The sequence below is a fragment of the Callorhinus ursinus genome, unplaced genomic scaffold (assembly GCF_003265705.2).
Source record: "Callorhinus ursinus isolate GAN/ISIS: 27379988/994484 unplaced genomic scaffold, GSC_fseal_2.0 scaffold5, whole genome shotgun sequence".
NCBI classification, from domain to species: Eukaryota; Metazoa; Chordata; class Mammalia; order Carnivora; family Otariidae; genus Callorhinus; species Callorhinus ursinus.
In genome coordinates this window covers 56708329-56720845 of record NW_027397067.1, presented here as the reverse complement: position 1 = coordinate 56720845, position 12517 = coordinate 56708329, and the positions used below count along the sequence as shown (strand labels likewise).

Here is a 12517-nt window from a genome sequence, read left to right as displayed (position 1 = left end):
CTAAGTTCAAATCCCAGTTTTGTCTCATTATAGCTGTGTGATTTAGACAAATTCTTTAATTCCCTTCAACAGTTTTCTCTTATATAAAATGGGCATAATTATGGACCTAATCATAAATTAAGTAATAAAATAAATAACATTTTTGAGGACTAATAGAGTTACTATAAGTATAGTATTTATAATATTTCTTGGAATAGAGTAAGCATTGAGTACCTGTTTGCAACTGTAACTATATGCCAGACACTTTGCTAGGTGAAGGGGATTCTGTGATGAACCTTGGGGAAGATGGGCATTGAGCACATAACAAATATGAATATATAATTCCAAATTGCGATCACACCAAAGAGAAAAATAACAGGTGTTATGAAGCACATAACAAGAAGGAATAGAATGAGGGTGAGAAATAAGAAGTTACAGGTAAGTATTCTTACCATGGGAAAGTATTTTGTTATCAAAGGAATGATTTATTTTCCCTCAATACTGTAGTATGTTTAAAGAATAAATAATTGAAACTTGATAAAGTTACACCATTTATTTTTATTCTTATAAATAACCCTTGCATAATTTTGTGTTTTTTCATATATGTGAATATGTATACCTTCTCAGAGAAGGAATAAACACATTGTCTATTTTTATAGCTTATCAACTAAGAGTGTGCCAACCTCCACCACCCGTACCCAATGCTGAAATTTTGACAGAAGATGATGAATTTGAAATAGGTAAAGTCCAATAAATTCTTTTTTTAAAAAATACTGTTAGTAGAGATATTTGCTTAAAAAGAAACAGAAAGAATAGTAGCAACCTATCTTAGACCCTCTTTCTCTGGGTTGTTGGAGATTGTTGAGAATTCTTAAGAATGGACAGCAGTGAAATGACCAAAAGTGAGTATAAGCAAAAGCAAGAATCCTGTATCTCTAGGATGTACAACTGGAAAATCAGTATGGGAATTTGAACCAAAGAACTATATTCTAGTGGTTTCTTCCAAATTACTATTTTGTTGCCTTTTCGGACACACTGATATTCTTTGAACTCAGGTTTAAGCCTAAAACATACAATGAAGAATATATAGGGTATATTAGAAGATATGCTTTATATCCATATCTTTGAGAACAAGTGGTGGATTATGCTCAGTTTGATAATAAAGTCCTTTAAAACTAGGTTGGAAATTCAATCCCAATAATGTCTCATATTTTGAAAAATGATGTAACAAAAGAATGTTACCATAACGAACCTTATCATTATCATGATACTGATTTTGGTTGAGAAATTAAGAAAATATTAATGACTCCTGTAAATTTAATCTTAATATAAAAACAATAACTTTGAATCCTTTTAACTGCTTGATATATTTTTAATGAATATCTTAACTATACCAACTAGATTGTTTCCTTACCACTATTGTTTATATCCAACTGATACATACCAGTTAGATCTTACTGTAGTAAGATCTAATTTACTCTTGGCTTTAGTTCTGATTGGTCAGTATCTATGAACTAGTTGTAGTTCAATAGTTTTAATATTATCCCTGCTTATAACTAATAGAATTTTATACAAATTGAAAATGACTGAAAGAAAAAATATTCTGCAATATTTACAGATTTTACAACTGAAACATCTGAAGCCCCCCTCTGTCCTTTTTTTTTTTTTTTTAATAGGTGACATTATTAGGTATCAGTGTCTACCAGGATTTACTCTGGTCGGCAATGCAATTCTGACATGCAGATTAGGAGAACGACTCCAGATGGATGGAGCACCTCCAGTTTGTCAAGGTACCAATTCTTATGATTATTGATCTTTAAGTATTTGTTTTATGCTTGATTCAATACTGGCAAAATTGGGAAAAGTCTATTTTACATAAACATTAAATATTTAACTGACCATAATGTTAAAGTTATACAACTCATATGTAGTATCTTTTATTACATTATTTCTCAGATTTAACTTTAAACATTTTATTCTCCCAAAGTTTATTTATTTTTTTTTTAGCTTATCCCAAAGTCAGTTCAATTTATTTAAATTAATTTTGCCATGAGGGGTGGAAATGGAGATGGAAAATAAGAGAAACCTTAAATAAAGTCTTCAATGTTGATTGCCTTTATTTGAAAGTTTCTGTTCTAACCACTAAAGCCATTAAACTTTAATGGAGCATCTGTTAAGCATGAAGGTTTGAGTGAAAAACAAAAAATAAACAAAAAACAAGCTATAAATGGTCCTTGCTGTGAGGGCAAACATGCTTTATGGGATATGACAGCCATACAGTTGGTAGCAATAGAGTGTTTAGGAAACAGGCCAGGGGGCTATCAAATCATGTAACGTTTAGTTGTTTATGGGACAGGCAAAGCTTGATGGAAGCATTGCTCCCTGAGTCTTGGTTCCATATGACAAGTGAGACTTTGGTAGAATAGAGATAGATAAGTGGTGGTCCAAGTGACAGATGAATATACAAAGACACACAAGTAAAAAAAAAAAACAAAAAAACAGAAGTATAGACTTCAAGACATTCACTGTGGAATTACAAGGGCAAGACCCTGATGGATCTTAAATAATGGGCTAGAATTTTAATGTTCAGAAGTCATGTATTGTTATTTTGTGTAACTCCATAGGGCCCAGAACAGTGCCCACCACATAGTAACTAATTATAAATATTGGTTAATTTGAATAAAATTGAATTGAACTTGATTGTCTCTCCCCAGATTTTCTTGGGTTACTTCCTTCTTTGGGATTTATTCCTGAGAAATGGAAATCTGTTTCCTGTGCAGGATCTTAACTGTTAAAATGAACCTAAAACAAAAATTCTGTTTATTATTCCAAACATAATATAAGTAGGAATTAACATTTAATTTTCTACCTCATTGGAATCCTTAAAATAAAATGGAAGGATTTTCACAAGGGGCTTTACAGAAAGACATGTTTGGGGGTAAAAACCAACACCAATGTGAAATTTTTTCTTTCTCTTAGTCAATGACTTTAGAGCATCTTGAAGTTGTATGGATTTTTTGAAGTCTATCACCTGTAATCCTGATATTTAAATGTCATTCATTCAATTTCCTCCTTTATACAAGACTATGTTTTAGCCACTTAGGATTATGAAGGATACATATTCAGACATTTAGACATGTGAGGAGGATAGAATTTTAGCCTTTTGGGAAGTTATACATGGAAAAATAACTTGGGTAGATATAGGAATTTGTGAACAAGCTACATGTCAGGACTTCTTCTTTGACTCCAATATATAAATACATTGTGAGCTCTTGGAGGGCAACACTTAATTTTTTTTAATCTGGATCCCAATTTAATAAATTTCTAAAAATTAAAATAAAACAATCCAGATAACAGCTATTTAATAATCCTCATCTTTCAGACTTTCAATATTTTGTTTTTAAAATTAGAATTTCCTATAGGTTAATAATTGTATCTCTTCCTATTCTATGTACTATGGAAAATACAGAAAAGACTAATTTTTATCACATAATGACACTTCAGATACTAGCTAAAAAGTAATAAATAATCCCTCAGAATTAGTTTATGCAGTGTTACTATATTAATTAATTGACCAAGCACTTAAGCCAAAACTCTGACTTTACATTTTTTTTCTTTGAGTTAATTCACAAGCTTGCTAAAATAATCATTTTTTTTTGGAGTCTGTTAGAATTAATGTGCATTGTTTTTAGTCTATCTTAAATAATTTAATATTTTTTCAATTTTCCTAAAAGGGGCTGCAGCAATGTTGTTATTCTTCCCTTTTAGTTTTCTATATCACATTTAAAATATGGACAGCAGGGGTGCCTGGGTGGCTCAGTCATTAAGTGTCTGCCTTTGGCTCAGGTGATGATCCCAGGGTCCTGGGATCGAGCCCCGCATCAGGCTCCCTGCTCCGCAGGAAGCCTGCTTCTCCCTCTCCCACTCCCACTGCTTGTGTTCCCTCTCTTGCTGTGTCCCTCTCTCTCTGTCAAAAAAATAAATAAAATCTTTAAAAATAAATAAATAAATAAAATATGGACAGCAATTCTAATTGTGTTGCTCTTTAAAGAGTTTGACATAGATGGAGTAAAAGGAGTGGTATATTTGATGGTTAAAATTGTGGGGTCCATCCAGGTGAAACTGTAACACTTTATGCATTTTAGACTTTCTGAGCATCAGTTCCCTCATATGTATAATGGGGGTAAAAATTGTACATATTTTCTAAAGTTGTTGTGATAAGTGAAATAATGCACAAAAGGTGCTTAACGGTATCTTAACATGTAGTCACAATCAATAAATATGTCTCTTATTCCGGATAGTTGTTGGGCTTCTTGATGAATAGTATGAAAATAGGTTAATTTGTGTATTTATAGTAAATTATGTTGAATCATATCAGATGCTCAAAAGTAATATGGAATATTTGTTCAGTTTAGAATATTGGGGCCAACATATTAAACAAGACATGGCACTTGCTTTTCAATAACCAGAGCCTAGGAAGGGGGACAAAAAAAAAATAAGGAAATAGCCATGAAATTGCTAACTGCAATAATAGAACATTATGGAGACACCAAGAAGGAAATCAACAATTCTGCTCAGGTTGATGGAGGAGAGGTTCAGGAAGTATCTCACAAAGGATGAGACACTTCATCTGGGCATTGAAATGCAGTAACATTTCAAATGCAGCTGATGAAAGAAGGACATTTGAAACAGAAGCATGAAGGAATGTGCAGAGTTCAAAAAGCTGTAAGTAGTTCATCCAATATGTTCAGAGCATTTCATTTCAGTGGCAGAGCACAGCAGGAAACAAAGTTGGGGAGGCAGGCAAGGACTGAACTTGGAGGGCTTTGTTTTCATACTGTGAAGTTGCTAAATGGTTTTTGTGAGGAGGTAACATGCTCAGTAACCCAAAAAGATACTTAGCTAAGTATTCCAGAAATATTAAATAGCTGAGCACACACTAAATAAACCCTTCCTTAAAACTTAACTTCTCATACAGTTATATATGTCCCATCATTTCAATATGCCATAGCTATATATTCATGAATGTTCTTCATCTTTGACTCAAATTTTCCATTCCATTTCCAACTGTCAAGTGAACTTTTTTATTTTATATATTTGTCATTTTGTGAAAAGCAATGGTAGGGTTTCTCTTTTTAGACTGAGAATGACCTGCTACCATTTACTTATTTTTGAAAATCTTCAAACCATATCCAAGAAGCAAATATCTCAGACCAAAGTAGAAGAAACACAAGTAAAAGCCAAAAAATGAAAAAATAAAACAGCTCTTATATGTTTTAGCTTTACTATATTCTATATTTAGTCCTTTGTATTTTCACCATATTTAACTATGCTATATTCTATAGTCAATTTCTAAATATCTCAATATTAGTTATGGTGGCTTTTATTTTTGAATTATTTCTTTTCAAATTATTAACTTGAATAAAGAGCAATTATATGTTGCCATAATCTACTAGTTTGCTTATTCTTTTCCATCCCTATACCACATGGAGACTTTACAACTCAAAATATTTCATTGCCCTTGCATCCAGGAAATGATGAATATATAAATCCTTCATCTCGTCATCTATATTCCAGCAACTGTATTTGGTGTTTCCAAGCCTAGCTCATTCTCACAAAGAACTGAAAGATAATTGGTAACCTAAAATTGTGTTGAATTTTCATGGTTTACCCATATTTCTGAAATCAGGAGTAGCCTTACCCAGAATAAATACTCTTGAAACAGTACAGTTTCTTATCTGGCCCTACATACCTGAGTGAGTTAAAGTTTGAGAAGAGAAGAGAGTGAGTAAAAAAGTACGGAACGAAAAGGACATGCAATGACCTAGATGAGAGAGGCAAGAGAAGGGGACACAAGATGAGGAAAGGTAGGGGAAGAACACAAAGAAATCGAAGTAGATAAATGTTTTACCTTTTAATGATCTGTGTACTTATAATACAGGAGATAACTGTCTTATTTTTTAATTATCTATGTGTTTATTATACAGAAAAGTAATGCATCTTCCATGTAATTTAAACAAAAGGAAATCAGTACCATAATTTTTGGGTCATTCTTCCATTGTTTGAACTGTAAGCTTAATACAAATGATCTCTTCTAACACATGATTCAAGGTATTTTCTCCTTTATAGTTATTAAACATGAAAGCAGAGTCCCAGGTGTTTAAAATGCAGTTTTCACTTAGGTCTAAAAGACTAGCATTATTTAACGATATCTCTCTTTGATAGTGCTCTGCCCTGCCAATGAATTACGGCTAGATTCCACAGGAGTCATATTGAGCCCTGGGTATCCTGACAGTTACCCAAATCTTCAAATGTGTGCCTGGAGCATCTCAGTAGAAAAAGGATATAATATCAGCATGTTTGTAGAGTTCTTCCAGACAGAAAAGGAATTTGATGTTCTTCAGGTGTATGATGGTAACCATGGTTTATATCTACTGCATATTCATAAATTCAGTTCAACTACTCTAGTTATATTTGCAGACCTTCAGTGTAAACAACTGCTTGTATGATTTTATTTTATCTTTTAGGTATTTTTAGAAGTATCAACATCCAGTTTATCTACACACCATGTGAAAACTGTAGTTAGCTTATTATTCTACAAATTGTAGATTCTTCAGCTATGGAGTTAAATGTTTAAAACAGAGATATGTTTTAAGCTACTGTTGATTGCTTAAATTGGTTTTGGAGCAATGTCACCACATATCACACTATTCTAAATATATTCTATTACCATATATCATATAATATTCTAAATATATAAATATTAAAGATAAATTGGAACAGAATTGTTCAGTTATATCTAAATTATAGTATTTTCTTTCCAAAGGACCAAATATTCAAAGCCCAGTGCTTATTTCCCTCAGTGGAGATTATTCATCTGCTTTTAATATAACAAGCAATGGTCATGAAGTATTTCTCCAATGGTCCGCAGATCATGGCAATAACAAAAAAGGCTTCCGGATAAGATATATAGGTATGTGATACTTACAACTTCAGTACACATCTCACCTACATCCTCAGTATGGTTGTGGCTACAGAGCACAGAAACAAACACTATTCAATTAGACATGAATTTAAATCACAGTTTCTCCACTGAGGCTTTTTGAGCAGTTTATGTAAATTCTCTGTGTCTCAGTGTCCCCACTGTCATGACAATCCTACCTCTTGGGATTTTTGAAAAGATTAAAAGCATTTAGGATATTGATGACTTATATATGTTAGTTGTAAGTTAAACTCTGATATTTTTAATGCTTTTTTCCATTAGATTTGTTTCTCTTGCATTCTCACAAAATAGTAACATTGTTGCTCAAATGTGTGGATCTGACCTATTTAATAAGTCCTTTATATGAGAAAGTTAAAAGATAAACGTATCTTGGTAAAAATCTTTGTTTTTGTTTTTATCATCCATTTATGATACTTGCTAAATAAGTCTAATATTGAAAGGGAAATGACCAGCACATCATTAAAAACCTTTAGTTTTGAAAAAAAGAATTGTTTTGTCACTACCACTTTTCACTGAGTAGTATTTAGAAAGATATGAGCTGAAAATCCTTTTTAATATCGAGATGAAATAACTTTTCTATATGCCTTCCTGTTTATAAGGTCTAATGATACTGAGCCAATAATTTTCGTTTCTTGTTGAATAAGTGTATATAAATAGTTCTTCATTGTACAAAGATTATATTCCTTTTTTTTCCCATCCCAAATCATGTCAGAGGCATGGGTATGTGCTCCATAACAGAATATTTCAGAGCTAATCAGGCATCTCTTTTCTGTACAGTGTTCGGACCATGTCTCCCCAACCCAAGGGTCATTGCTAATCAGTTCAACTGAAAATTACTTTCATAAATATTTTATTAACAATTCTCACAAAACAATTATAGACATAGGCTTCAATAAATTTTGAATTTTAGTGTTTAAAATATACTCTCATATTTACTCATTTATATAAATTTCCATATATAGTGTACAAATAAAATAATTTTTGTCTATTTACTTTGATTTTAAAGCTATAAGATGATAGTTCGATTTTAATTTATTAACAGTTTGTCTTTTACACTTCAAAATTGACTTGTCACTGACATCACAATTTTGTGATTTTGTCCTACAATAGATTTGCTTTAAATTTTTTAAAAATGTTATTAGACATACAAAGAAGAAATGCTTTAAAAATTCAAATATATGCCCCAGTCATCATTAATTTTTTTCATATTTGAATCATTTTTCTATCATGTGAACAATGTAAATGTCTTTTTATTAAATTTGTGCCCAAAGATGGAATTTAAAAGTCAGCACATTAAATTGTAGTTCTGATGATCATAATAACTTAAAGGGAAATTCTTCAAATCAATTATAAACATTAAATTGACTATATTATAGACTAAATCTTTATGTTGATATTCATGATAAATTTTGATATAAATATACTGAAAACAGCACTTTAACCCCAAGAATAGCTTGACATATTGTATATTTTTCCTTTGGAAATAACAGGTTATGACATATATAGTCCAAGTCCAATCTATTTCTTTCTAGTTACCACTAAAGTCTTATTTTTCTCAGATGAATACACTGAAGTTACAAAGGGTAAATGGATCCTGCCAGGCTGAATAGTCTTAAAAGTACATATATATGAAAAAGCCATTTGACATTATCTTTTGACATTTCAGACTTCAGAAGATGAAGAAAGTTTTATTTTATTGACATTTTTATCACCATATGTAAGCATTCTTGGCAGCATGGAAATTCTTTAATAAACTGGGAGAGAGGAATATGGAATGTGGGGGGTCTATTTAGACATCAACCAAAATGAAATGCATGACCTAAAATGATATAGGTGTCTGGAAATAACTTCAAAGTTACATGTAAACAACATGCTCTAAAATATTACTACCAAGACTGGCATTTAGGTCCTTCAGATTACAAGAAGTACAGCTTCCAAAATTCACTGAAATATTTGTAGAGCTTTTGAACCACCAGGGTGTTAAGAAAAATATGTATATTTCAATTCAGAAGACCTCTTCTGTGATGACAAAAAGTTCTGAGTTAGTTTTGTCTCCCAAAAGTTATGTCAATAGATTGTCAAGAAAATAGAAAATTATATGATGTTCATAGGAAGTAAAATTCACACAGGTGGCAGTTACAATGCTGGATTGTAAAGGATTTCTGATTCATTAATTATACAGTGATTCTTTTGTCTTTCGAAAAGCTTTCTACTGTAGTACACCAGAATCTCCACCTCATGGATACATTATCAGTCAGACAGGTGGACAACTTAATAGTGTTGTCCGCTGGGCCTGTGACCGAGGATTCCGACTTGTTGGGAAAAGCAGTGCTGTGTGCAGAAAGTCTTCTTATGGTTATCATGCATGGGATGCACCGGTCCCTGCTTGTCAAGGTGAAGTATATTATCCCCAAATGGAAAAACACATTAATAAAAGATTAACCCTGTTTAACTTTTGCATTTGTATCATTGAAACTTCCAAAAATATAAATATTCAGAAGCATATTATAGATGCCCCTCTTGAAAATGAGACTTAAAAATGCAGAATGATAAATTTGAGAAGAGTGAGACACATTGTTTTATAATTCTTCATTTGTTGTTGTGTGATTAATGCCTTTATTCTAACCACTCATACACCTGTACATACTTTAAAAAATTATTATTATTATTAATTTCTGTTTTAGAGAGAGAGAGAGCACGCACGAGCAAGTAGGGTGGGGAGGGGCAGAGGGAGAGGGAAAGAGAGAATCTTAAGCAGACTCCATGCCCAGCACAGAGCCCCACATGGGGCTCGATTTCACAACCCTGAGATCATGACCTGAGCCACAATCAAGAGTCCAGTGCTTAACTGACAGCCACCTAGATGCCCCCACCTGAACACACTTTACTCATACATCTACCATTCTCATTACCTGGTTGTCAGAAAATGGTTGACCAGAGCTGGAGATTGCTTTAGTGTGGAGTCTGCAGAGAGAAAAGAGAGGATAAGAGTGGGCAGGGTCACTGAAGATTTTCACTCTGAGCATGCAAAAATGTGTTCTCAGAGCAACAAATTTGAAAGAAGAAAATGTAGCCAGCCACCATGTCATTTTTTCTTCACTCTTTAGCTAACTTGATAGAGATACATCTTTCTTTTTCATTTGTATTTTGTTAACAATTGAGGCACTGTCAGAGCGTTGTATCCTGTTACAGCAAACAGAATGACAAGCTTCTTATTCAACAAATGGCACATTTTAGATCTTTGGACTAGATCTTGTTTTTAAAAAGTAGTCTCTTAGCTAGGTATAGTTATAAAGACAAGTGCAACATCAGTTATACCAAAAAATGTGATGTCATTGGACTTAGAAAATTTTTAATATTTAGCATATCACAGTATTTTGTCCATATGAAATTTAATTTTATATTTGGTTTACTCTAGCCAGCATATAGAGGTGTATTAAACAGCTATGAACCCTCACACTTAAAAAATGCAGAGTATTCTCAGTTAATAAATAATGGGTCTTACCTATAATCTACTTATCAGAAGGAATTTATATAAAACAAATAAAATATAAAATAGATCAATTAAAATTTAAAATTGAACAACAGCAAGTTAAAATAAGCATAGATATTACCAAACACGTGGAATGGATTTTTTTACCTGTTAAACTGTAATTTTAATTCATGAAAAGATAACTCTCACAGGCATGTATAAATAAATGAGAAATGAAAGAACTATTGTTTCCTTGTTCTGTTGATGCAGGAAATATTAATCACTTACTAGAATTCTGTGGAAAGTCATAACCTTAGTGGCTTACCAACATTGAAAAAGCTGACTTCATGTTGAATAGATATATTTAATAAACTATCAAAACATCTGCTTTTCTTTGATGAATGGATAATAGTCATAAATTCTTAGTATTTCCCAGAACTGGTTTGGAAAAGAATCTTTGATCTTATAATTTCAGAATCATGGGAATTTAAAAAATATATAAAGAGTAACCTCTAAACCATATATATTTTAAATAAATATTAAAATGACCTGACTTTGAACTAGTACATTTCAGTTGTGTAATGATTGCTTAGATATATAAGAGGACATATAAAATAATCTTTAAGAAATCTTTAGTTAAAATAATTGCCTATTGGTTGAAATAAAAAATATCCTAAACTTACTGAAATTTTGAAATTGCTTTGTATAGTCAGGACTATAATTTCATTGAATTTTTTGATGTATAATACAACATTGACATATGGGTTCACTTTTTTTCATTGTTCTTGATTTAAAATGTTCTACAATTAGAATAGTTAAATCAAAATGCAGTTAAGATATTTGGCATAGTAAAATGATAACAAGGAGCCATTTCCAAAATTGATCTTTTATTATTACTGAAACAATTTTAAAAGATTAGTTAATGAAAACCTTTGTTGTATGTGACCTATCTGTATTTGAACATAGCTTGTTAAAATGAACTGGTTAAATGTCATTGGGAAGAGCTATTCACATAATGCAAATTTTTGTTTTGTTCCAAGTTTGTTTTATATTCTTCATTTTTTTTCTTTATTTCTTCAGTCTCCTTATACATCCTTATGCATATTTACTTGAGCCACGGTCACACAATGTGAAAACAGAAAAAGATAGAAAATCTAGTCTGCTATTTCTAGTTGGGTTAGGCAGGTGTTTTATCTATTCATCTACATATCAAATAACCCTTCATTGATTTCCTCTTCTTCAGGAATTGAACCAGTTTCATCCCACTATGCAGTTGGGTATTGTACAGTGTTATGTAGAAACAGTCTCTTTGCATTCCCTGCCTCACTTTTTAATCTGTACTATTCTGAGAGTTCTGTAGGGAAGCCTCTGTGACAACCACTCAGTGATGATGATTCTTTGGAAATTGATTTTTTTTTTATTTTATAGATAAGAAGTTAAGTCATAATCTACCCACAGGCATAGTTGTCGTTCTATCATTTGAGCATGTTGCTGTTCTCTTAGGTCTGAAATATAGCCATTTTATACTAACCACATATGTGGACCTATTCTTTTTTTTCTTTTTTTATTATGTTAATCACCATACATTACATCATTAGTTTTTGATGTAGTGTTCCATGATTCATTGTTTGTGCATAACGCCCAGTGCTCCATGTAGAACGTGCCCTCTTTAATACCCATCACCAGGCTAACCTATCCCCCCACCCCCTTCCCCTCTAGAACCCTCAGTTTGTTTCTCAGAGTCCATAGTCTCTCATGGTTCATCTCCCCCTCCGATTCCCCCCCTTCATTTTCCCCTTCCTATTATCTTCTTTTTTTTTTTTTAACATATAATGTATTATTAGTTTCAGAGGTACAGGTCTGTGATTCAACAGCCCCACACAATTCACAGCGCTGACCATAGCACCTACCCTCTATCACCCAGCCACCCCATCCCTTCCACCCCCCACCACTCCTTTTTAAACTTTATTTCCTTCTACTTTGATCTAAATTCAACCTACACTACTCCAATAATGTATAGTTGATTTTTTTTTTAAATCAGTAAATACACAGTCTTTGGTGGG

At 32.3% G+C, this 12517-nt stretch overlaps 1 protein-coding gene across 5 annotated transcripts in view; it reads left to right on the top strand.

Annotated features, from left to right (window-relative positions):
- Positions 1 to 12517, top strand: part of CSMD3 (CUB and Sushi multiple domains 3) — a 1170304-nt gene that overhangs the window by 1082183 nt on the left and 75604 nt on the right. For all 5 annotated transcript variants that reach the window (XM_025871014.2, XM_073893120.1, XM_073893119.1 and 2 more), the window contains 5 exons: positions 639 to 719; positions 1656 to 1769; positions 6205 to 6393; positions 6806 to 6952; positions 9188 to 9376. In XM_025871014.2, coding sequence (XP_025726799.1) covers positions 639 to 719; positions 1656 to 1769; positions 6205 to 6393; positions 6806 to 6952; positions 9188 to 9376 — 720 coding nt within the window. The remainder of the gene's footprint in view (positions 1 to 638; positions 720 to 1655; positions 1770 to 6204; positions 6394 to 6805; positions 6953 to 9187; positions 9377 to 12517) is intronic.